Source organism: Eleutherodactylus coqui, chromosome 9, assembly GCF_035609145.1.
Source record: "Eleutherodactylus coqui strain aEleCoq1 chromosome 9, aEleCoq1.hap1, whole genome shotgun sequence".
NCBI lineage: Eukaryota > Metazoa > Chordata > Amphibia > Anura > Eleutherodactylidae > Eleutherodactylus > Eleutherodactylus coqui.
Genome location: NC_089845.1, coordinates 70,124,768 through 70,149,496, shown reverse-complemented (window position 1 = coordinate 70,149,496; position 24,729 = coordinate 70,124,768). Strand labels below are relative to the sequence as shown.

The window sequence follows — 24,729 nt, the reverse complement described above, 5'->3', positions numbered from 1 at the left end:
TTCCGAGGCCAATGTCCTAGGTGGTCCTATACATTTTCTATTAGCAATAAATGTGATGAACTTATTGGCCACAAAAGTGTAACAATGTGGTGGAGGCATTCTTATGACACCCTTGCTAGACAACGAAACAGTTTGGGCTGCACATACTTGTCAGACTTTTAGACAATCATCTTTACTGATGGTCTGTTGAGGACGTGCTGAGCCAGTTCGCCTTGTGTGCATGCCCTCATGTATCCACTGGTCCCAACATTTCCTAACAGTCTGGTCATAATGGCCTGAGTGGCGAGCAATTCGTGGATACAACTATCTAGCTTTTTGTATTCCAGTAATGCGCCCTCTCTGAAACTCTGTTAACTGGGCAAAATATCTTTGATTGTCCTGTAGAGATGTCTAGTAGTCACCAAGCTCTATACAAGTGGATAAAGAGGTCCACTACACATAAGTAGCCCATGGCGGAAGCACTTTTAGGTGCCTCAAGTTGCAAGGCCATTCATCTAATCATGCCACAACTATCATAATTTGCATATCTGCCTTAGGCCTCATTCAAGCATGTATTTGCACATACCTATGTACGTGCAAAAACATGCATCTATTAGAACAAGTCGTTCCCTATGGTGTGTTCACGTGTCCATGTTTTACAGGCGTGTAAATATGCGCACCTGAAAAAGATGGGATATGCGTGCACCAGGAATGTCCGTGCTGCGCGTAAATATTCCCTGCGGGAGTCCCCTCATCACTGAAAACTGTGAGAGCATCGTCACAGAGTTCAGTGACAAGGGGTCTCCCTGGGGGGAGTAAAGAATCCCCTGCCACAGCTGTGACAGCTGTGGCAGAGGATCGCAAAACTCTCCCATTTATTTCAATGGGATGCCGGCATCCACTGCAGTGATTTTTGTGGAAGGGCTTTAAATAAAAGCCCTTCCATGAAAATTAACCCTAGCTTGTGTAAAAAATAAAAAAATATATATACTCACCTCTCAGCAGCTGTTGGGGCTCAGACACGTCTTTTCTGCTTGATCCCCATCACTGTAGTGAAGCTCTTTCAGCAGGCGGGGATTTAAAATTCCCGCCTCCTGAAAGGGTTGCAACTGATTGGCTGAACACTCAATCAATCACAGGCAGCGCTCAGCCATTCATTGAATGACAGCTGAGTGCTGCCTGTGATTGGTCACAGCGTTCAGCCAATCACAGGCAGCGCTCTGCTTTCATTGAATGATTGGCTGAGCGCTGTAACGAATCACAGGCAGCCCTCAGCTGTCATTCAATGAATGGCTGAGCGCTCCCTGTGATTGGCTCAGCCAATCAGTCGCAGCCCTTTCAGGAGGTGGGGATTTTAAATCCCTGCCTGCTGAAAGAGCTGCATTACAATGTCGGGGACCAAACGACCAGATGCTCTGAGTCCCGACAGCACGGCGGACAGGTGAGTATTTTTTTTTACACCACCTAGGGTTGATTTTCAGGGAAGGGCTTACATTTAAATCCCTTCCCCGAAAATCACTGCAGGAGTGGCTGGCATCCTATTGCTTTCAATGGCGCTCCTGGCAGCAGCCACGGCCCCATTGAAAGCAATGGGTACGGAGTGTTGCTCACACGTGTTTTGACACGTGCATGGATGCGTGGTTTTGCAAATCCACGCTCGTGTGAACAAGGCCTTAGATCTAACTGCATGCCAAATTTTGTAGTAAAACAACAACTCCTTCTAGGAGATTGATTTTTTTGACAAAGAGTGTATTTAAGGACAGTATGTGGGATATGTAGATATTTATTTCTGTATGTACAGCCTACACTATTCAATAACACCAGATTGTAGGCTGAAGGTCATTGTGTTAGGATGTTACATTGTGTACTAATTCAGAGAACAATATTTTTCTAGGTATACTACTTCACATTTGGCTTCCTTTAATATATATTCAAATTAATTGTAATCTACTTTTTATCAGCATCTACAGTGTATATTGTGAACCTATACATTAATTTATGATTTGTTCTTATTCTCCCAATCAGCTTCCAATCATTGAACTGCTTTCAACTTTGCCAATTAAAACTTTGCTCACATTGCAATAAATCAAATATGTTACAGTGCTGGTACAAGATGAATTTCTAACTGCTGTATCATGAATTTTTCATGATGCTATAATCTATTGTAGCATTATACCCAAGAAATAACAAATGCTGTACAATTCACTTGCTGTATTGTATAATCAGAATACTCTTGAGCATTTCTCTTTGCAATGCATTTCAATGAAAATTTAAAAAAAAACTGACAATGGAAGAGATGTTTATTCTTGATATTTTTCCTTATTCTGTATTGGTTGCACAGTATGTTAAGTCTAACTGTATAATTGTGCTATATATAATAGTTATTTGCAGAAATGAGATATGCTAGATATTTTTGCTAGGCTATTCCATGATAATACGTCACTCACAGGAAGGCAATCAAGATTCTTATAGTTACACTAAATCCAACTCAACAAATAGAATCTAAAATATAACCTTTAATAATAAATATTAAAAATAGGAACTGAGCAGATAGTTAAGAAAGATATAGCAATTATTACACAGAAAAAAGATAACATCTGTGACTGCGATATTACAGTCCCAGGCAATATCTTATGTCTTACTAGGGGGATACATCTCTTGATGCACAGAAAAAGAGGGATAGGGTAATTAGAAAAAAATCCCCCTCCAAGTATTTTTACTATATTAGAGGTAGAATTACTTATTTATGAGAACCTTATATTAGAAATGTTTGAGCCCTTCAGTTTATCTGCTAACTGTGGTAGTCTTCTGCTAATACCTCACTTGGTGTTTTTGGATCTTCATCTGGTAAGGTAAGTTATTGTATTAGTTAGTTATTTTATCATGCTTGGGCAATGATGGTCCGTAGCGCCGATCAAGAATGACCACGACCGAGAGCATTGTTCCATTCAGTGCAGATGTCAAATCTTAGTCCTGAGTGGCATATTGTGCCTCCGCCAGAGTTTTTTCAAGGACCTCATCACCAAGGCTGCCAGCACTATACTCCTCAGGATGACCGGAAGTGCCCTCCCATCTGTGTGCTGAACACTTCCGAGGTACATGAACTCACTTAATTGTGTCTATGGTCTGTTTTCAATCTGTCCTGCTTAGCTGCATTATTTAATATGTTGCATGGCCTATGAGATTTTGGTCTTCTATGGTCTCTTCACTTTTTTTTACCTGCCCCAAAGGGCTAATGCAGCGTTTATGCCAGGATCCGCCAGTCTCCTGATCTTCAGAGAGCTGCTGGATGGCTCTGCGCTTGTATCTGCATTTGCGGTGTGTGACACGGAAGTGAACCATGGCCCAGCTTCACCGCATGTTTCCCGACTGGGGAAAATGCAGAACCCCTTGATTGAGGGGCAGGGCTATGAGCTTCTAAATCCAGGAGTATGCAGGCTTACTGGCATTACCTGAGCAGCTGCTGGTTGATCACCAAGACCAGGCAGTGTTTTGTTATTCTGACTAACTTGTATTGATTAGGGATGTGACATTTTCCATCTGGCTTCTGATGTTTTAGTTGCTTGCCAGACTAAGGAAACACGTTGAGTCTTAGTATCAACTTGACCAATTTGAGTCCGTCAGGTAGATTTATAAGTTTAGAATAGAATTAATATTCTATGTATTAGGGTCAGTATAGTTATCATCTCCCCAGGACTCTGAGGTATGCTACATCTCTCCATCTGGAAATGCAGAATTCTTTGATGCATCAAATTAGACTGACTCTCTAATACCATCCCTTGAGCTTTCACAGAGGTTTTGCATTGAGCTTGGTTTTACAATACCCTGCACAATAAGCCATTATTGGCATGCATCTGATATTATGTAGTAGATCCTACCTCGATGTAAGGCCAGTCATCCTTGTCTGCCCTCTGTGGAGTGAAGGTGATGTTTTTTTCTGATTACCCTATCCCTCTTTATCTTTATGACAATGGGTGTATTCCTCTAGTAGGACATAAGATGTTGCCTGTGACTGAAATATTGCAGATATTAGTATGGGTATCATCTCTTCTTAAGGAGAGCACCTTGAATGTGTGTGTGGAGGCACCTAGGAGGTGAGTGAGGAGACCTATAAGGCCATGTTGCTCCTCTGGGAAATATGCAAATAAATAAGATGAAACAATACCTCTGCAGCACCACCTATCGGATGGCAGCATTACTGCAAATCAATGTCAGACACTTTTTACAAGTCTGTATAGCAATGATTGGGAATTGACCAAAAGCCAGAAATCTATACACAGACAGCTGTTTTGGGGGTTTTGCTTCTCATCAGTGTGCAGTAGGTTCTTGGAGTGGCTAGTGAGAGGCCTATCATGTGGGTCGGAAAGGGTATCATCTCTACTTAGGAAGAGTATCTAGAAGTTGTGTGAGGAGACACCTATTTGCATATTTCCTAGAGGAGCACGATGGCCTTATAAGTCTCCTCACTCACCTTCTAGAGACTTCTAAGAGCCACTCCGGTGACATTTTTTCATTCACTATGTAACTAGCCCCCGAGTGTATATATATATATATACTGTGTATATATATATATATATATATATATATATATATATAGTTGTCCTGATGTAGCATGGGATTTATAGCACAGAACAGTGAAAGAAAAAACAGGGACAAATCTCAACATCAACATTATGTCCAGAAATGTTAGATAGGAGGCTGCATTCCATGGAAGTGACTGCAAAATGCATAAACGACCTCTACAGTGTGACAGGCAATCAAATGAGGGGTACTTGAATGAGAAAAAAATGTTTTTTTGCTGGAGTAGCCATGTAATAATTAGACTCTTATTGTCCTCCAATAATAATTGGGATCAAAATATTTTCTTAGAGTTAACATGCAAAGAAATAACTGCAAAGTTGAAAAATAACTATTCTGTTTAATGTCTAATACATATAGCTGAGGACTGATACCATAAGTTATATTCATAGTTGAGTAGAGAAAATAAAAACAGCGAACATACTGTTAGCAAACTACATATTTTTGCAATATGTGGGTCAAGCCAGCTTTAAAGATTGTCCTCACTTGAACCATATTTTCAGATCTCAGATGTTAAACATTTCTTACTATCACATTATATAGGTAAATGTATAAACAGATTTTAAGATTAACATTGAATAAATGTTATCTAGAGGTATAAGATACCACTCTGAGTCTATATGAAAAGATCATTAGTATTGTAATTAGAGATGAGCGAACCTACTCGACCACGCCCCTTTTTCGCCAGAGCACCGCGATTTTCGAGTACTTCCGTACTCGGGCGAAAAGATTCGGGGGCGCCGTGGGTGAGTGGGGGGTTGCAGTGGGGAGTGGGGGGGAGAGGGAGAGAGAGAGGGCTCCCCCCTTTTCCCCGCTGCTACCCCCTGCTCTGCTGCACGTCCCCCCGCCCCCCGGCGCCCCCCAAATCTTTTCACCCGAGTACGGAAGTACTCAAAAATCGCGGTGCTCGATCGAGTAATTACTCGAAACGAGTAGGTTCGCTCATCTCTAATTGTAATACATAAACTAAACTTATCATATATTAACATCTGTGTATAACTTTTGAAATCTTTGAAGAAAACAAAAATACTGTGGGTCAATACTGCTTAGGAATATTTATTTTCTGGCAAGTTTTTTCAATCACTGATGCTGTTGCAAAATCCTAACTTGTGAACATTTTGTATTCAAAGGTCCTGTTTTGTCAATAGTTTGATAAATCGTTCTTGGCATGCTAATATTAATGTTTTAAGTGTGAATGTCTCATACTTCACTATATATTTCTCTGGTATGCTGATCTATGATGGAACTAATATTTCATATACTGTATTATAAGTGTGTATTTTATATTATATTATACTCTAATAGTCATATATATATATATAACTATTAGAGTTGGTCTCTATATACTGTATTATAAGTCCATATACCGTATTATAAGGCCTTAGTCACACGGGCGTTTTTTGCCGCGATTTGCGCATGCGTCCGGCGATTTTATAAAACCATTGCTTTGCAATGGTATCGGACACGTGAGCGCTTTTTATGCGCTCGTCCGATAAATTATAGAACAGAAATCGCAGATCGCACATATCAGCGATCTGCAATTCCTGTTCTCTTCTCTATATGCGCTCAATGGGGCTGGCGGCAGCAGCGCCGACCCCATTGAGAACATATACTAGACAAATCATTCTTCTCTGCCACAGCTGTAACAGCTGTGGCAGAGAGCGATGTTTGCCCATTGAATTCAATGGAGCCAGCAATACAGCCGGCTCCATTGAAAGCAATGGGCTGCCGGCGATCGCGGGATGAATTTTCGGGAAGGGCTTAAATATATAAGCCCTTCCCTGAAATGTGTAAAAATTAAAAAAAAATATATACTCACCTTGTCCCGGCAGACGGAGTTCAGCCGCGGCCGGCGGCAGTTCTCCTGAACTGCTCTCTGCAGTATTCAGCAGTCGGGGATTTAAAATCCCCACCTGCTGAATGAGCTGCCTCTGATTGGTCACAGCCTGACCAATCAGAGGCAGCTCTCACTCACACCCATTCATGAATTCATGAATTCACTGATTTTCAGTGGTTCTCATTTTTGACTGATAGAGAAGGGACCCAACCAGGAGTTATCTGTCTCTAACAGCCATATGCTCTAGTGTGACTTGTTGCTCCTGTTTTTTAATGCAGTTAGTATATATGTTAGAGTTATGTATTTTTCTGATAAAACATGTATATGAGTGCTGTTGCTGTGTGTTTCTGCTTGTATTGTTTATTCGCATCCATGGTTTAACGTGGACCTGTAGATTTATATTTGGAAAGTGTTTACTTTTTTTCTTTCTTATTTTGTTTGCGCTGCATGTACGGCGGTGGAGTTGTGGTTGCCTCCACTTTGTCATGCACTCCCTTGCTCCCATCTGTCTCCTGTCCTTTTAATTAGACCATATAAATTGGTATCCTACTTTCCCTGGTTTTATTTGAAGACTTAGGCCCAGAAATAGCTGTGTGCTAAAAGGTAGGATATCCAGCTTTAGGTCCCGTTGGAAAACATGGTCACCTAGACGTTAGTGGATGGGCCAATATACTTTGATCAAACTTTATACTAAGAACCTTGCTGTCACGTCCATCCAGGATGTGCTGGATCCATAACCCGCAGATTTCACACAAATGCACACAAACTGTGTCAAAACAATACACCAAAATATGGGAACACTTTCCCAATCTAAATAAACTCATGGACGGGACTTGCCTAAATGCAGGCAATTTGTTCCGAGAAGGACATACTGGCCTCATATCTCGGCCCTTAGATAACTCTACATGGGACAGAAATACTGTAGAAAAGAAACACAAACTTAGCTTTGAGATGCAGCAGGCAAATGAGAGATCCAGGACCAAACTCTAACTGAGACCACAGTCAGAGCTGGACTGAAGATTCAACAACAATTCAGTTCAGCATCAGGCCATACTAAATAGCCCTGTCAATTACCCACAGGTGTGGCTAAGCACGTCTCACCTAATACCACACCCACAGGAGCCAGAAGATGGAGAACCACCTGCAAAACCTGCACTAGACTACCAGCAAGGCAACAATCCCAGAATTGCCGCTACCCTTTCATTTATTAATGTGGTTAGTATATATTAGTTATGTATTTTACTGATAAAAGATTTATATGAGTGCTGTTGCCATGAGTTTCAGCTTGTTGGTCCTATAATGACATTACACTACCACTGATTTGCTACGGAATTCAAATTGAAGAGGTGAAATCTGCACCAAAAAAGTCAACAACATCTGCAGCTACTAAACTATGTGTGAACGCGCTCTTAGGGATTATATATTTTCTTTTTTTCATGACTCTTTTGTCTTTTAGATGAAATACTGTTTGGTAACATTTTGCAACACCTGTATTATCTCTAAAATCATCCTGTACTGGTGTTTTCCTTCATTTTTTCCTGTGTTTTTTTATATACTCTCAGTTGTTCATTGCAAAACTCTGAAAAAAAAAAATCACAATTTCCTTTTTTACCTGATTTTATTTCAATAGAAAACTGTGGTTGTCCTTGTAGAATGCTGTAAACCAACCTGGCATTATTTCCATGTGTTGGATCATCCTTATCTGTAGCAATTACTTGAGTGACACGTGTACCTACAGTTAAAAAAATAATAATTTCACATACATATTTTTCAGTGATAAAAAGATAGATAAAATAGAAGGAAAGCAATAATAAAACGGCAATTTAAATTTCAAAGACTGTAAAATTCAGCAGACATCGTACTAAAGCCAACAGTACGTCTCTTTATTAGGTCTACTGCATTGCATTTGTGAAAATACATATATACTGTAACCTCTAGTGCTATAGTAAATATCAGACAAATGACATTGCTAAATAAATGGATCCTGAGAGTATCACTTGTGCAGAACATTATACTCTAAAGATAATAGCTATACAATATAACATATGGGCCTGCAGTTGCAATTGAGGTAGAGTGCACTTGCCATGAAAATCAATTTATATTTATTCAATCATTTTATAACATCACTAGGCCTTAGTAAGAAGAAGAAGAAGCAATCTAATCTGTCAACCTCTGCAAATGGTACATAATAAAATGATTTATCATAGACAACACATTGTGACTACTTGGGGGGATGTCAGCTCATTGGGATCGCCATCTTTGTGGTAAGATGGTTGGCACCTATATAAAATATACTCAGACTATGGATTTCAGTTTAAACTGGTGGTACCAGCTTTTACTAATTTTACGGTAAATGCTTCACATTCACAATTCAGGAACAAAATGAATCCCAGACCTGTCAGTCCACTAACTAACATTCATCAGATAAACCAGGGGCAAGGCCTACACCACCAAAAACAATGTTACAAGATGCGGCTTTTACCTTGAAGTACCAAATCCCACAGGCCCGATCAGTGCCGATCTTTTTCCCCAGTCAGGAGCCATTGTAGGATGAGCTCAACTCTCTTTTACAGAGCTCTTCCACATGGTGGCTAACTGCCCTCGTAAGGCAGAAGGCCAGGACAATGGGTAGGTAAAGGTAGGCACTTACCTAGGGCACCGTCTCATCTCAGTGAAAGAGGGGGCTGAATTTTAGTAAAAACGCAAGACTCTCGTGCCATTTAGCTTTATAAACCATGAGCATTTCTATCAGTGACGCAAGTGCTCATGGCTACAGTAGGCATTGGCATCGATGACAGTGGCATCTTCAACAGTATAACTCACCGCTTCTTTCAGTGTGAGAGCTATGAAAAAACCTGCCCCCTGCACTGTATTGCATCCTGATGTCACCCATTGCCTGAACATATTATGTGGTGGCGTCAAGAGATAGTACAGCGCCCATAGCAGATAAGGACCCAGAGAGTCAGTGGGAGCTCTTCTTTATCCCCACACGACTAATTTCAGACCAGGACTCAATGCATTGAAGGTGGTACCGGTCGGATCGTCTGCCGAGACACTCACGGTGAATCTGAGCAGGTGAGTATAGGGTCTCTGGGGGGCGCCACATCTGATTCCGCTGCGATATTTCGCAAGCGGAATCTGACCCGGCCGTGGGCAGGAAGCCTTAATGAACAATACTCAACAGCCCACACATATTTGCATGGGCTATAGTATAGCTCTCCTGCCCCAAGTTAACAAAGCTGAAAGCAAAAGCAGCAACTATTATAGAAACAAAATTCAGATTTTCCCTATTAAAAGATTGTAAAAATGATAACTTGCCATAACAATAAGTGAATTAAAAAAACATTGTTATAATATCTAATCTGCTGTAGTAGACAGATGGATACCATATATTATAGAGCGCAGCAACAAAATATAAAAATATGCTCATGAAAAAAAGAAATAAACAACCCAATATGAGTCTCAAGTCTGTCTTTAACTGCTATTAGTTAAACTGTAAATCAATGTTATTGGAGCTGTTATATGAGCAGATTTCTCTGCCCAATTTTGAGTAAATCCGGCGTCCCACGAGCGTATTTGCATGCCCAATATGCAGTGAATAGAACCTGTTGATTTCAATGACTTCGTATAGATTTCTGTGTTTTGAGCGCACAATTTTTCATGGAAAAAAAATACAACATGTTCTAATTTTTTCTGTTTATTTGCATACCAAAGGTCCTCATAGAAGTCAGAAGGTGGTGCACAAAATATGCAAGGAGAAACACTGCTCAATTTTGCTGGAAAAAGAGCACATCTAGAACTCATTAGATGAATTAAGCATTTCAAGCGGTACGTGTCTGTGTCCCGTGCATAAAAAAATATGCCCTGCTGGAAATAAAAGTACACTAAAATACGCCAACACACGCATAAAAGCTTCATCCACAGCGCAAAAATGTTGTGCTAAGGCGCATGCAATTGTACTTAGACTTGTTTAAAGCCGGCCTTAAACAAATGTCCTGAGGCCTTTGCTTTTGAACTCACCTCTTTGCCAATTTACTCGAATGCACCACTGCAATGGACTGCACTAGCTGCATCACCATGCAGCTTTCACAGGATGTTTCTTTCACATAAATCAATACTTCATAGCACTGAAGCAAAACTCTTACAGGTCAGCTAGTGATTCCCCTCACTATAAGGAAGTGTTAATTGCTATGAATACATAGAAATCATTTGCAGCTTGCCCTGATGTTTGTGAAGACATGCTAGCAATGAAAGCCAAGTCCAGAAGAAATTTAGATTTATGTGACTTATCTCAAAATGAATATCCCCATCAACCACAACAGGGGCTGGCAGAGATGAGCCATTACCTGAGTCAACAAACTTCTTTAACAGAGACTTATGAAACACATTTTTATTCTCATCGAACTAGGAATCTGCACACAAAAGACACAGGAATAATTTTTCCAATGATTTTGAATAGGCCGATAAAATGTGGACCTAACCTAAAAGGCTTTTGTTTGATTTTTATGTTCTTAGTTGACAACCATACCAAGTTTCCCACCAAGAAGTAAGTCCCCTCAGTACGTCTATTATCCACCAAAATTTTTAACCATCCTTTGAAGATTCTTCTGAATATCCTCCTACACCACCTCACTGTTAGATGAGAACTCATTTTCCTCAGGTACCTCTGACACCTCCTTAGAAAAGGAACCAAAACAAAGATGGAACCCATAATTACAAAAGAAAGGCGACTCCCCCATAGATTCAAACAATTTATTGTTAAGTGCGAATTCAGCTCAAGGCAAAAACCTCCACCAATCTTCCTGCTTCTCTGAGACATAACAGCGCAAGTATTGTTTCAGACTCTGGTTACATTTCTCAGTTTGTCCATAGGATGCTATGCCAAGAAAAAAGAGAGCTGAATTCCCAACCAAGAGCAAACAAAACGCCCAAAACAGAAAACAAACTGGAACCCACGATCGGAGTTGGTATTTGCTGGTAACCCATGCAATCTCACTATGTGAGTAATGAACAATCGGGACCAGGTTTTAGCATTGCAAAGAGCCATAAAATGCCACATCTTGCTAAAACGATCTACCAGAACCAAGATGACAGTATTACCTTCAGAAAGCGGCAAATCTGTAATAAGGTCCATAGACAAATGAGTCCAAGGCCTCACAGGTATCGGCAAAGGCATCAACCTCCCAGCAGGGGCAGTTTGAGGTGATTTTATTCTGGCACAAACCTCACAAGAAGAGACAAAACTGAAAATATCTCACCATAATGAGGGCCACCAGAAAGTTCTTGTGAGTAATTTTTGCGTATTATTAATCCCTGTATGACCAGCTAACACAGTACTATGTACTTCAGACAGCACTTGCAGCCTCAAATGAACAGGGACAAAAAGCTTTCACAGCGGAAGGCTTGCCAGGGCTAAATCCTGTGCCTTAGAGATCTGCTCCTCCAAATCTAGTGAAACTGCTGACACTAACACCCCCTCAGAAAAAATGGATGCAGGGGGTTCATCTGAAGCCACCAAGACAAAGCTCTTGGAAAGTGCATCGGCCTTAACAATTTTACTGCCAGGACGATATGTAACCAAAAAGTTGAAGCGCAAAAAAACCAGTGACCTCCATGTCTGTCTGGGGTTATGTCTTTTGGCTAACTCTAAGTAGATCAGGTTCTTGCAGTCTTTAAAAACCATCACCTTATGTCAAGCCCCTTATAAGAAGTACCGCCACTCCTCAAAAGCCAACTTAATAGTCAACAGCTCTCTGTCTCCAATATCGTAATTTTGCTCTGCAGTATAAAATTTACATGAGAAAAACTCACAAGGATGAAGATTCAACTGTGAAAACAGATCGTGAATGAGAGGCAATAGGTATGGATTACGCTTGGTGATTTTGTTTAGGTCTGGACTATTAGCAAGGCGGCAATCCCTGAACCGCCGCAACAACTCTTGATCTGGTCTTTCTCTGTCTTTGCTCTGCTTCCCTCTTCACTAACTCCACTCTTCTGCTCTTGGATCATAACCTCCTCTCTTTCTCTGTCAAGCTCCGTAGCATCTCTTGAGACCCCCCTACCTACCATACATATAGGAATATTCAGGCGGTTTACACCCAAACCTTTGCTGAGTCTCCACAGTCTTATCCGTCCCCTATATCTATTCTTTATTGCCCCAACCTGGCTCCTGCGCATTACAACACCACTCTTCTCGATCTCTCGCAGCATTTGACACTGTTGACCAAAAACTCCTCCTCTGTATGCTTCACTCCATTGGATTTAAGGACACTGCTCTCTCCCAGGTCTCCTCCTACCTATCTGACTGCTCCTTCAGTGTCTCCTTTGCTGGCTCTACCTCCCCTCCTCTTCCCCTTGCTGTTGCAGTCCCCCAGGGTTCGGTCCTTGACCCCCTCCTCTTCTCCATCTACACAGCCCCTAACAAACCATCCAGAGTTTTGGCATTTATTACCATCTCTATGCTGTAGATACACAGTTATACACCTCTGACCTACTGGTGCTTCTGCCCTCTACTAACTGGCCTCATCCTAACATCTCTATCTCTGTGTGTGGCACCATCATACCTCCCAGAAAGCCCACCCACTGTCTTGGGCTTATATTCAACTCCAATCTCTATGTTACCCCCTATATCCAATCTCTCACCCAAACATGTCAGCTGTACCTCAAGAACATTGCAAGAATCTGCCCCTAAATTCGCTCCTTTCTCACTGTGGACACGCTAAAAATGCTCACTGTTGCCCTCATCTACTCTTGGTTTGATTTTTGCAACTCGCTGCTGATTGGCCCCCCTGCACTAGACTTGTCCCCTCCAATCTATCCTGAATGTCGCAGCCAGGCTCATCTACCTGTTCAGCCGCTACTCAGACGCCTCTGCTCTGTGCCAGTCACTGGGCTGCCTGCCCGTCAAATATAGAATTCAATTCAAACTCATTATTTTCATCCATAAAGCCCTCCATAGCACTGCACCGCCCTCCATTACCTCCCTCATCTCAATCCACCACCTAGTCCATGGTCTCCCCCCCCCCCCCCGCTAATGAAAAGGGCCTCTTTAATTCAAACCTCTCATTACCGCTTCCAAAACTTCTCCAGAGCAGCACCATTCCTCTGGAATGCGCTATCCAAAACTATCCGGGCAATCCCCGACAAACAAAATACTTCAGGTACGCTCTAAAAACGCACCTCTTCAGGGAGGCATACCATATCCCCTAAACTAAACACCTCTTTACTCTGCCTGATAACATGCTTCCTGTCCTAGTGACTGCAATCCTTGCTAGTGGCAATTAACCTCCCCTAGAGTCTTACCGATTCAGCCACCACATAGCTTAAATCTGACCATTGTCTATGAGTATAGCATTCCATACTCTCCACCATATCATGCACATATCCAGCCCCTTTACCTTCTGTATCACCCCCTTATTTGTAGTATGTAAGCTTGTGCCAGCAGGTCCCACACCCCTATTGTTTTCATTAATTGATTATTACTAGAGATGATCGAGCAGGTTCGTTTAAGGCTAATGCTCGAGCGAGCATTGGTCTTTTTGAGTAACTGATTACTCGTCCGAGCATCATACGGGGAAGGGGGGGGGGGCGGCGGGGGGTAGAGAGAGATCTCTCTCACTCTCCCCCCCGCATGGTGCTCGGACGAGTAATCACTTACTCGATAAGACCGATGCTTGCTCAAGCATCAGCCTAAACAAGCGTGCTCGCTCATCTCTAATTATTACATGTAATAGTGCTTTTTGTATCTATGTATTTTGTATCTGTTCTCACCTGTTTTGTAAGCACTTGTTGTCGTTATATAAATAAAGATTATTATTATTACAAGGTAATGGGTATGTTTGCAACCACTATACCTCGTATGCCCCTTTAGTTACACTTTCCATTGCAATACATTAGTTATCCATGTAATGCCACATGTGCTCAGTCTTCCAAATTAAGACACACTTTTTGTAGCAGTTCTATACTTTAGTTACTAGATGAGGATCCTGTACAGGGGGCTACCCGTTTGACCCAGAATTCCATAATAATGTATATGAAGATAGGATTTCAATGCTAGAAAACACCTAATCTTCCAGTTCACTATTTGTAATAAAAAACATACAAATTATCCTGAATCATTATACGCTATTTACAGATTTTCTGGAAGGATGGGGCAAAAAAGCACATCAATGTTGAAATTGCTTTAAATAACTTGCCATTGCATTTTTTGGGAGGGGGAATGAACCCCTTAGTGACGGCCCCATTTCCATTTTATGTTCCTAGCTAAGAGGGCTTTAATCCTCAGGGACATAAAAACATGCTTCCTCTGAGGATTAAAGCCACATGGGCTGAGGACTGACAGATGCATGCTGATGGCTTACGGAGGTAGCCCATAACCTAGAGCTGTCATAGGAGTCCGGGATTTCTGACCCCTGGTCATGCATTCGGTGCTATCCAATGGATAGTGCCAATCACATGAAAGTAAATAAAAAGTGAAAAAAGTTAGAGTTTCAGCTCACCCCCATCCTCCATGATGTCCCTCAATGATCTGGTCTGAAAAGGACCTTTGACCGTCTTTTGTGCTTGCGCATCTAAGGAAAAATGGTGATGTATGCGCAGAAGACCAGATCGGCACAGGGAGTTTGAAATCTCCTGGTCCCCGGCTAGTGAAGGTAGTAGGGAGGCAGGAGATGTCATTGGGGACTCCCGGATATGACGATAATGGAGAAGTTCAAAAAGGTTAAACAAAGTTAAAGTCTCACCTCATGGATCAGATCCATGAGGGGAGGTGAAAATATTCACCCTCGTCATCTGCAATGTCCCACGCTGATCTGGTCCTTCTAGGACCTGACATCATTCTCCTCACATGCGCGCCAGATATCATATGCTAGACACACATGCCCAGAAGGGCTTGTGCCCCAAAAATTTAGAATCCCTCTGCTCCTGGCTAGTATGAGTAGCCGAGAGCAGAAAGATTTCACTGGAAACCACTGCATGTCGTTCCCGGTCACATGATCAGTGTTATCCAATGGATAACAGTGATCATTTAAAGTAAAAAAGAAGTGTAAAAAAAAGAAAAAAAAAGTTTAAGTTTCATCTCCCCTCATAGATCACATCCATGAGGGGAGATGAAATTATGCACCTAAGGCCCCCAGCATCTAGGCACACACCCGAAGCCAAAATGGCAGATGCATGCGCAAAATCTGCAGATTGCCAGGATAATTTAAAATCTCCCTGCTCATGACAAACAAATGTAGCGAGAGCCTGAAGATTTAATGGGGGGCCACAGTACACGGTCTATGATCACGTGATTACAGCTATACAATGGATAATGGCGATCACGTAAAAGTTAAAAAAAAGTTAAAATTTCATCCCCCGTCACGGATCTGAACAATTAGGGGAGGTGAAATTACTTACTTAAGACCTCTGGCAGTGTTCCCTGACAGGATCTTTATCCGCTGACCTTTCCCCAACTTTGGTGCACATGCCCGTCACCAAAGTGACGGAGATAAGCGTAGAAGCTGGGGAGGACCCGGGAAACTTAAGTATCTCTTTGCTTTTGACTACTAAAGATAGCCAGGAGCCTGGAGCAGTGACTGGCGTCTGCGGTGAGTGGTCCCCAATCACATGTTCACCATTATCCAATGGATAATGGCGATCATGTAAAAGTTAAAATACAGTTGAAGTTTAGTACTTCTTTCATTTTGGGCCCCGTTGTGCATAAGATTAGGGCCACAATGTGTATGTCACTGAACACAGGACAAGCAAGGGGATCTATTTTGGGGTGAAAGTCTTCATTTATATGTGTGCTGTACAAAAAAAACTGTTTTTAAAATGATGTAATTACCAAAAAAAATGAAAATTGAAATTTTCTCCTTCTGCTTTGCTTATATTCATTAAAAACGTACACCCCTTTTACCACTTAAAAACTTACACCCCTAGATGAATTTATTAAGGGGTCTAGTTTTCAAAATGTGGTCATTTGTCGGGGTTCTCTTTCATTTTGGCTTCTCAAGGGCTCTACAAGAGGGCAATGGGGCCTAAAGAGCCTTCAAGCAAAATTTCTGTTCTGAAAGCCATCGGCTGCTCCTTTCGGTGTGGGCCCTGTTCTGCCTGCGGACATAAGGTTATGGCCACAATGTGTATCCATTTTGGTGTGTAAATACTCATTTTCATGTGCACTATAGAAAAAAATGTCTTTAAAATGACATATTTGCAAAAAATATGAAATCGTATTCTTTCTCCTTTAAATTGCATTAACTCCTGAAAAAAACAGTGGGGTCGAAATACTCATGACACCCCTCAGTGTATATATTAAGGGATGTAGTTTTTAAAATGGATTCAGTTCTGGGGTATCTATCATTCTAACACCTATGAGCCTTTGCAACCTTGGCTTGGTGTAGTAATACAAAGTGTTCCTCAATATGTTGATAAGTAATTTTAAATTTGTACACCTCCTAAATGGTTAAGAAAACTAAAGTATTTCAAATGTGCATCCAGAATAAAGTTAACAGATGGAAATATATGTCTTATCAAAAATGTGTACGATATGTTTGGACATATTTAAGATATAACAGTTGAAAATGTGAACAAAAATCAAAATTTTCCCAATTTTGGCCCTTTTAATAAATATATAGAAATTCTATTGGGCTATTTTTACTAGCTAAATGAAATACAATATGCGGCAAAAAAACTATGTCAGAATCACTTGGACATGCAAAACCTTTACAGAGTTTTTCTATGTTAAAGTGACATATGTCAGATTTCCAAAATTTGGCTCCATCACTAAGGCGCAAACAAACTTTGTCACTAAGGGGTTAAAAAGAGCATTTTGGAAAAATAAAACCAGTACAAAAATATTTATTAGAGATGAGCGAACGTACTCGTCCGAGCTTGATATTCGTGCGAATATCAGGGTGTTCGGGATGCTCGTTACTCGTAACGAGTACCACGCGGTGTTCCGGTTACTTTCAGTTTCCTCTCTGAGACGTTAGCGCGCTTTTCTGGCCAATTGAAAGACAGGGAAGGCATTACAACTTCCCCCTGTGACGTTCAAGCCCTATACCACCCCCCTGCTGTGAGTGGCTGGGGCGATCAGATGTCACCCGAGTATAAAAATCGGCCCCTCCCGCGGCTCGGCTCAGATGCCTTGTGAGTTAGCTGAGGGACAGTGGTATCATGCTGGAGCTGCTGTAGGGAGAGCGTTAGGAGTTAGTGTAGGCTTCAAGAACCCCAACGGTCCTTCTCAGGGCCACATCTAATAGTGTGCAGTACTGTGTTAGCACTGTATTTTTTTATTTTTTTTCAAAATTGGATCTGCAGAGCATTGCGCCCTGCAATAGGGACAGAAGTGGTGGTTAGGCAGGGAGAGTGTTAGCAGTGAGTGTAGGCTTCAAGAACCCCAACGGTCCTTTCTAGGGCCACATCTATCCGTGTGCAGTACTGTCCAGGCTGCTGTTAGCAGTGTTGCATTTTTTTTTTTCTCAAAACCGGCTGTGCAGACCATTGCACCCGGCATTAATACTACAGGGATAGAATTGTGTAGGCAGGGCCAGAAGACATACATTATTCATTGAATAGACGCAGTGTGGCTTGTCCTTTGAAAAACAAGGGAAAAAATTCTATTTCGCCTGCCTCTGACAGTCCTCAGGGCACTGGGTACGTGTGTGCTGCGTGCAGAACGTTAAAAAAAATCAGACGCAGCCAGCTACGTTTTACTGCAGGCTTGCGCCAATTTTTTTCCTGCATGGGAAATCCCTGATCTGCTGTAGCGAATAACTTTGCATCACTGCAGTTCTGTGACACATTTGCAGGGCCACAACACAGTTATTAAACTTAGTAGTATTCATTGAATACACGCAGTGTGGCTTGGCCTTTGAAAAACAAGGGAAAAAATTCTATTTTGACTGCAGGCTTGTGCCACTTTCTTTCCTGCCTGGGAAATCAAATCACTGGTAATACACCATGCTGAGGGGTAGGGGTAGGCCTATAGGACGTGGACGCGGGCGAGGACGCGGAGGCCCAAGTCAGGGTGTGGGCACAGGCCGAGCCAGTGCGGTGGCCAGGGGTAGAGGCAGGGCCAGACCGAATAATCCACCAACTGTTTCCCAAAGCGCCCCCTCGCGCCATGCCACCCTGCACAGGTCAAGGTGCTCTACGGTGTGGCAGTTTTTCACAGAGATGCCTGACGACCGACGAACAGTGGTGTGCAACCTTTGTCGCGCCAAGATCAGCTGGGGAGGCACCACCAACAGCATGCACAGGCATATGATGGCCAAGCACCCCACAAGGTGGGACGATGCCCGTTCACCGCCTCCGGTTTGCACCACTGCCTCTCCCCCTGTGCCCCAACCTGCCACTGAGATCCAACCCCCGTCTGAGGACACAGGCACTACCGTCTCCTGGCCTGCACCCACACCCTCACTTCCGCTGTCCTCGGCCCCATCCAGCAATGTCTCTCAGCGTAGCGTCCAGACGTCGCTAGCGCCACAGTTTGAGCGCAAGTACGACGCCACGCACCCGCACGCTCAAGCGTTAAACGTGCACATTGCAAAATTGATCAGCCTAGAGATGCTGCCGTGTAGGCTTGTGGAAACGGAGGCTTTCAAAAGCATGATGGCGGCGGCTGCCCCGCGCTACTCGGTTCCCAGTCGCCACTACTTTTCCCGATGTGCCGTCCCAGGCCTGCACGACCACGTCTCCCGCAACATTGTACGCGCCCTCACCAACGCGGTTACTGCCAAGGTCCACTTAACAACAGACACGTGGACAAGCACAGGCGGGCAGGGCCACTATATCTCCCTGACGGCACATTGGGTGAATTTAGTGGAGGCTGGGACAGAGTCAGAGCCTGGGACCGCTCACGTCCTACCCACCCCCAGAATTGCGGGCCACAGCTCGGTGGTGGTATCTGCGGCGGTGTATGCTTCCTCCACTAAAGCACCTTCCTCCTCCTCCTACTCCAACGCAACCTCTGTCTCGCAATCAAGATGTGTCAGCAGCAGCAGCACGTCGCCAGCAGTCGGTGTCACGCGGCGTGGCAGCACAGCGGTGGGCAAGCGTCAGCAGGCCGTGCTGAAACTACTCAGCTTAGGAGATAAGAGGCACACGGCCCACGAACTGCTGCAGGGTCTGACAGAGCAGACCGACCGCTGGCTTGCGCCGCTGAGCCTCCAACCGGGCATGGTCGTGTGTGACAACGGCCGTAACCTGGTGGCGGCTCTGCAGCTCGGCAGCCTCACGCACGTGCCATGCCTGGCCCACGTCTTTAATTTGGTGGTTCAGCGCTTTCTGAAAAGCTACCCACGCTTGTCAGACCTGCTCGTAAAGGTGCGCCGGCTCTGCGCACATTTCCGCAAGTCCCACACGGTCGCTGCCACCCTGCGGACCCTGCAATATCGGTTTACTCTGCCAGTGCACCGACTGCTGTGCGACGTGCCCACACGGTGGAACTCTACGCTCCACATGTTGGCCAGGCTCTATGAGCAGCGTAGAGCTATAGTGGAATACCAACTCCAACATGGGCGGCGCAGTGGGAGTCAGCCTCCTCAATTATTTTCAGAAGAGTGGGCCTGGTTGGCAGACATCTGCCAGGTCCTTCGAAACTTTGAGCAGTCTACCCAGGTGGTGAGCGGCGATGCTGCAATCATTAGCGTCACCATTCCTCTGCTATGCATCTTGAGAAGTTCCCAGCAAAGCATAAAGGCAGACGCTTTGCGCTCGGAAACAGAGCCGGGGGAAGACAGTATGTCGCTGGATAGTCAGAGCACCCTCCTGTCTATATCTCAGCGCGTTCAGGAGGAGGAGGAGGAGCATGAGGAGGATGAGGAGGAGGGGGAAGAGACAGCTTGGCCCACTGCTGACGGTACCCATGCTGCTTGCCTGTCATCATTTCAGCGTGTATGGCCTGAGGAGGAGGAGGAGGAGGAGGAGGATCCTGAAAGTGATCTTCCTAGTGAAGACAGCCATGTGTTGCGTACAGGTACCCTGGCACACATGGCTGACTTCATGTTAGGATGCCTTTCTCGTGACCCTCGCGTTACACGCATTCTGGCCACTACGGATTACTGGGTGTACACACTGCTCGACCCACGGTATAAGGAGAGCCTTTGCACTCTCATTCCCGAAGAGGAAAGGGGTTCGAGAATGATGCTTTACCACAGGGCGCTGGTGGACAAACTGATGGTAAACTTCCCATCCAACAGCGCTAGTGGCAGAAGGCGCAGTTCCGAGGGCCAGGTAGCAGGGGAGGCGCAGAGATCATGCAGCATGTACAGCGCAGGCAGGGGAACATTCTCCAAGGCCTTTGCCAGCTTTATGGCTCCCCAGCAAGACTGTGTCACCGCTCCCCAGTCAAGGCTGAGTCTGCGGGAGCACTGTAAAAGGATGGTGAGGGAGTATGTAGCCGATCGCACAACCGTCCTCCGTGACGCCTCTGCCACCTACAACTACTGGGTGTCGAAGCTGGACACGTGGCCTGAACTCGCTCTGTATGCCCTGGAGGTGCTTGCTTGTCCTGCGGCTAGCGTCTTGTCAGAGAGTGTGTTTAGTGTGGCTGGGGGAATCATCACGGATAAGCGTACCCACACATCAACCGACAGTGCCGACAGGCTTACACTCATCAAGATGAACAAAGCCTGGATTTCCCCAGACTTCTCTTCTGCACCAGCGGACAGCAGCGATACCTAAGCAATACGTATTATGCACCCGCGGATGGAAGCATCGTTCTCTCTCACCATCCAAAACGGGGACATTTCTGCTTCATCAATCTGTGTATAATATTCCTCCTCCTCCTCCTCCTGCTCCTCCTCCTGAAACCTCACGTAATCACGCCGAACGGGCAATTTTTCTTAGGGCCACAAGGCTCACTCATATAATTTTTCTAAACAATTTTTATACGTTTTAATGCTCTTAAAAGCGTTGAAACTTTAACTTGAACCAATTTTTCGTTAAACTGGGCTGCCTCCAGGCCTAGTTACCACTTAAGCCACATTAACCAAAGCGATTAATAGGTTTCACCTGCCCTCTTGGTTGGCCATGGCCAATTTTTTGGATGTACATTAGTACTGTTAATACAGCAATTTTTGTGGCCCCTCGCCTACAGTGTAATCATAGCAATTTCTATGTTCTTCGCCTGCACTCATGGTACAGAAAGGTGTGTGGGGTTGGCCTACACTTTAGCTACATAAATGTAACTTGTGCCTTGTCTATACTGCAGCTACTGAAATGGAACGAAGACTGCGCTCCCACTATACTGCTGCTTCGGAATTGTTACTGGGGCCTGTGTAGGCTGCTACTATTACTGAAATGGAACTAAGACTGTGCTCCCCCTATAATGCTGCTAGTGATATGTAAGTGGGGCCTGTCGCTAATGCTACGGCTGAAATGTTACTAATTCTGGGCTCTGCCCATACCGCTGCTAATGGTATGTCTCTGGGGTGTGGAAACAGAGGCTTCCCAAAGACATGATGGCGGCGAGGCCATTTCCCACCAACGCTGTTACTGTTAAGGTGCATATAACCACGGACACGTGGAGAGGACACGTAGTGCCTCCAAAACATCCCCCGCCACGGCCCACTTAATCCTGGCCACATTCCGAAAACCAACAAAATAAAACCGCGCTACTAGGTCCGCAGTCACCACCACATTACCACCAACGTGGTTACTGTTAAGGTACATATTACCAGTCTGACTGGGGCATGCAGTGTTGGCCGGAGCCCACCTGCATTAAGCATGACATTACTACCTCAGCTGTGTTGGGCAATGCAATGGCATATTTCTATGTATCGCCGGTGGGTTCCAGGGAGCCACCCATGCTGTCGGTCGACAGGGACTTCACAATAGGGAGTTGTACCTGCCTGTGTCTATGAATTAAAAAGCCCGGTCTGACTGGGGCATGCAGAGACACCTTGACAGAATGAATAGTGTGTGGCACATAGGTTCCCCATTGCTATGCCCACGTGTGCAGCTCCTGATGGCGGTGGCATAGGATTCTATTTCTCATTGCTTCTGTACAGCATTGTGGGCTATCGCCCCGCCCCTTTTAAAGAGGGTCGCTGCCTAGCCGTGCCAACCCTCTGCAGTGTGTGCCGGCGGTTCCTCCTCATGGCAGACGCACTTCTAAATAGACATGAGGGTGGTGTGGCATGAGGGCAGCTGAAGGCTGCGCAGGGACACTTTGGTGTGCGCTATGGGGGGGAGGGGGGGCGGTTGGGCAGCATGTAACCCAGGAGAAGTGGCAGCGGAGTGTCATGCAGGCAGTGATTGTGCTTTGTTGGAGGTAGTGTGGTGCTTAGCAAAGGTATACCATGCTAATGAGGGCTTTTCAGAAGTAAACGTTTTTGGGAGGGGGGGGGGCCCACTCTTGCCGCTATTGTGGCTTAATAGTGGGACCTGTGAACTTGAGATGCAGCCCAACATGTAGCCCCTCGCCTGCCCTATCCGTTGCTGTGTCGTTCCCATCACTTTCTTGAATTGCCCAGATTTTCACACAAGGAAACCTTAGCGAGCATCGGCGAAATACAAAAATGCTCGGGTCGCCCATTGACTTCAATGGGGTTCGTTACTCGAAACGAACCCGCGAGCATCGCGAAACGTTCGTCCCGAGTAACGAGCACCCGAGCATTTTGGTGCTCGCTCATCTCTAATATTTATGTATGTATGTATGTATATATACACACATACATATAAAGAAAAAGTGCTTGCTGTGTAGAAAACCTGCTGCAAAGTAAGCATGCTTTTAAAAGTAGAAGTATTTGTAGTGTTTACAATTCTTCTAGGTAGACTTGCACACAGTTTTTGCATGATCAGGCTCGATAATGTGGAGATCATAACTCTGTAGGGGTCATATCATCACTTCCAGGACTCCTTGTTTTTCTGTATGCCGAGGATAATCCTTAATGACATTGGCTATATGTTTGCGGTCATTGTCCTGCTGCAGGAGCCAATTTGGAATCAATCAGACACCTCCCTGATGGTATTGCATGATGGATAAGTATCTGCCTGTAATTCTCAGCATTGAGGATACCATTAGTCTTGACCAAATCCCCAACTCTATTGGCTGAAATACAGCCACAGACTTGCAGGGAATCTCCAGCACGCTTCACTGTTTCCTGTGGACACTCATTATTGTACCGCTCCCCAGCCCTTCGGTAAACAAACTGCCTTCTGTTACAGGCAAATATTTCCCATTTTTACTCATCAGCCCAGAGTACCTGCTGTCAATTTCTGAACCCCAGTTCAAATATTTTCATGTATAGTTGAGTCTTTTTGCCTTGTTTCTAAATCGGAGGTATGTTTGTTTGTGTTTTTTGCTTTTTTTTTGCTTTTTTACACAATTCTGAAGGCAAATGGTGCTCACACCAAATATTGATTTGATTTAGATTTCCCTTTTGTTGATTCACATTGACTTTTGTTAACTGAAAATAATTAACTATTAACAATTCTATTTTTAAAAGCATTCTCACTTTGCAGAACTTTTTCCACACATGCCTCAAATGTTTTCACAGTTCTGTATATGATTTTTAAAAGACTTACAATATGGGATAAATAATGCATTAATTTCTGGGTGCAATTAGTTCTCGGTTATTATAGATGCAACATTACAAATCATGCAGTTTTTTTTTTACAAAAATAAAGGACTTTGTCAACTGAAAAGGATAATGTCACTTTGTTTGCATTTTTTAATTTTATTTTTAGTAAAACCTTTTTCCACTTTCTATTATGTTCCAGGAGAGGAATGAAACCTGCCATCCTCTGATCAGTAATATAATAGTGTATTATTTCTGTAATTGTAAATCTTACAGGCAGGCTATTAGGTCTCGCCTTTTACAGTGCCTAATAGGCATCCATACATGCCATATCTAAAGGCCATTGTTAGGCCACTGGCTGCTATGGCAACATATTGACTCCCTGCAATGGTGTTGCAATTATTGAGATGAAAACTGTTTTGATTCATGCTATTTGTAATATAAGAACTTGAATAATGGTGCTATAAAAGCTGTATATACTGTATAACAATGCATTAAATTACTATTAAAAAAAAACTAAACTGAAATATGTTGGATGTGGTACTAACACATCCAATAGGGGAGATAGTACACATGGTTTCATATTGCGGGAGATTATAGGAATAAGGATGTTGGCAGGAATAATCTTTTTGAAAAAGATTCTCATATTGTAGAAGTGCAATACCAGTGATGGCCTTTAGGAGGCTGGAGAGCAGGCACTCTGTGTGCTAATGTTGCTGATGTTTTATCGAATAGAAAAAGTAACTAATAAAAGAAAAATTTAAATCAATCAAGATATAGTATTAAAATGGGAAGTATACTGGATTTTAAATTTAGATATGAGAATAC

The 24,729-nt window shown here is 43.6% G+C and overlaps 1 protein-coding gene across 1 annotated transcript in view; it reads right to left on the bottom strand.

The window, feature by feature from the left end:
- LOC136579155 (cadherin-19-like) overlaps positions 1 to 24,729 on the bottom strand; it is a 176,284-nt gene that overhangs the window by 80,614 nt on the left and 70,941 nt on the right. The window contains exon 4 of the mRNA XM_066579503.1: positions 8,007 to 8,126. Coding sequence (XP_066435600.1) covers positions 8,007 to 8,126 — 120 coding nt within the window. The remainder of the gene's footprint in view (positions 1 to 8,006; positions 8,127 to 24,729) is intronic.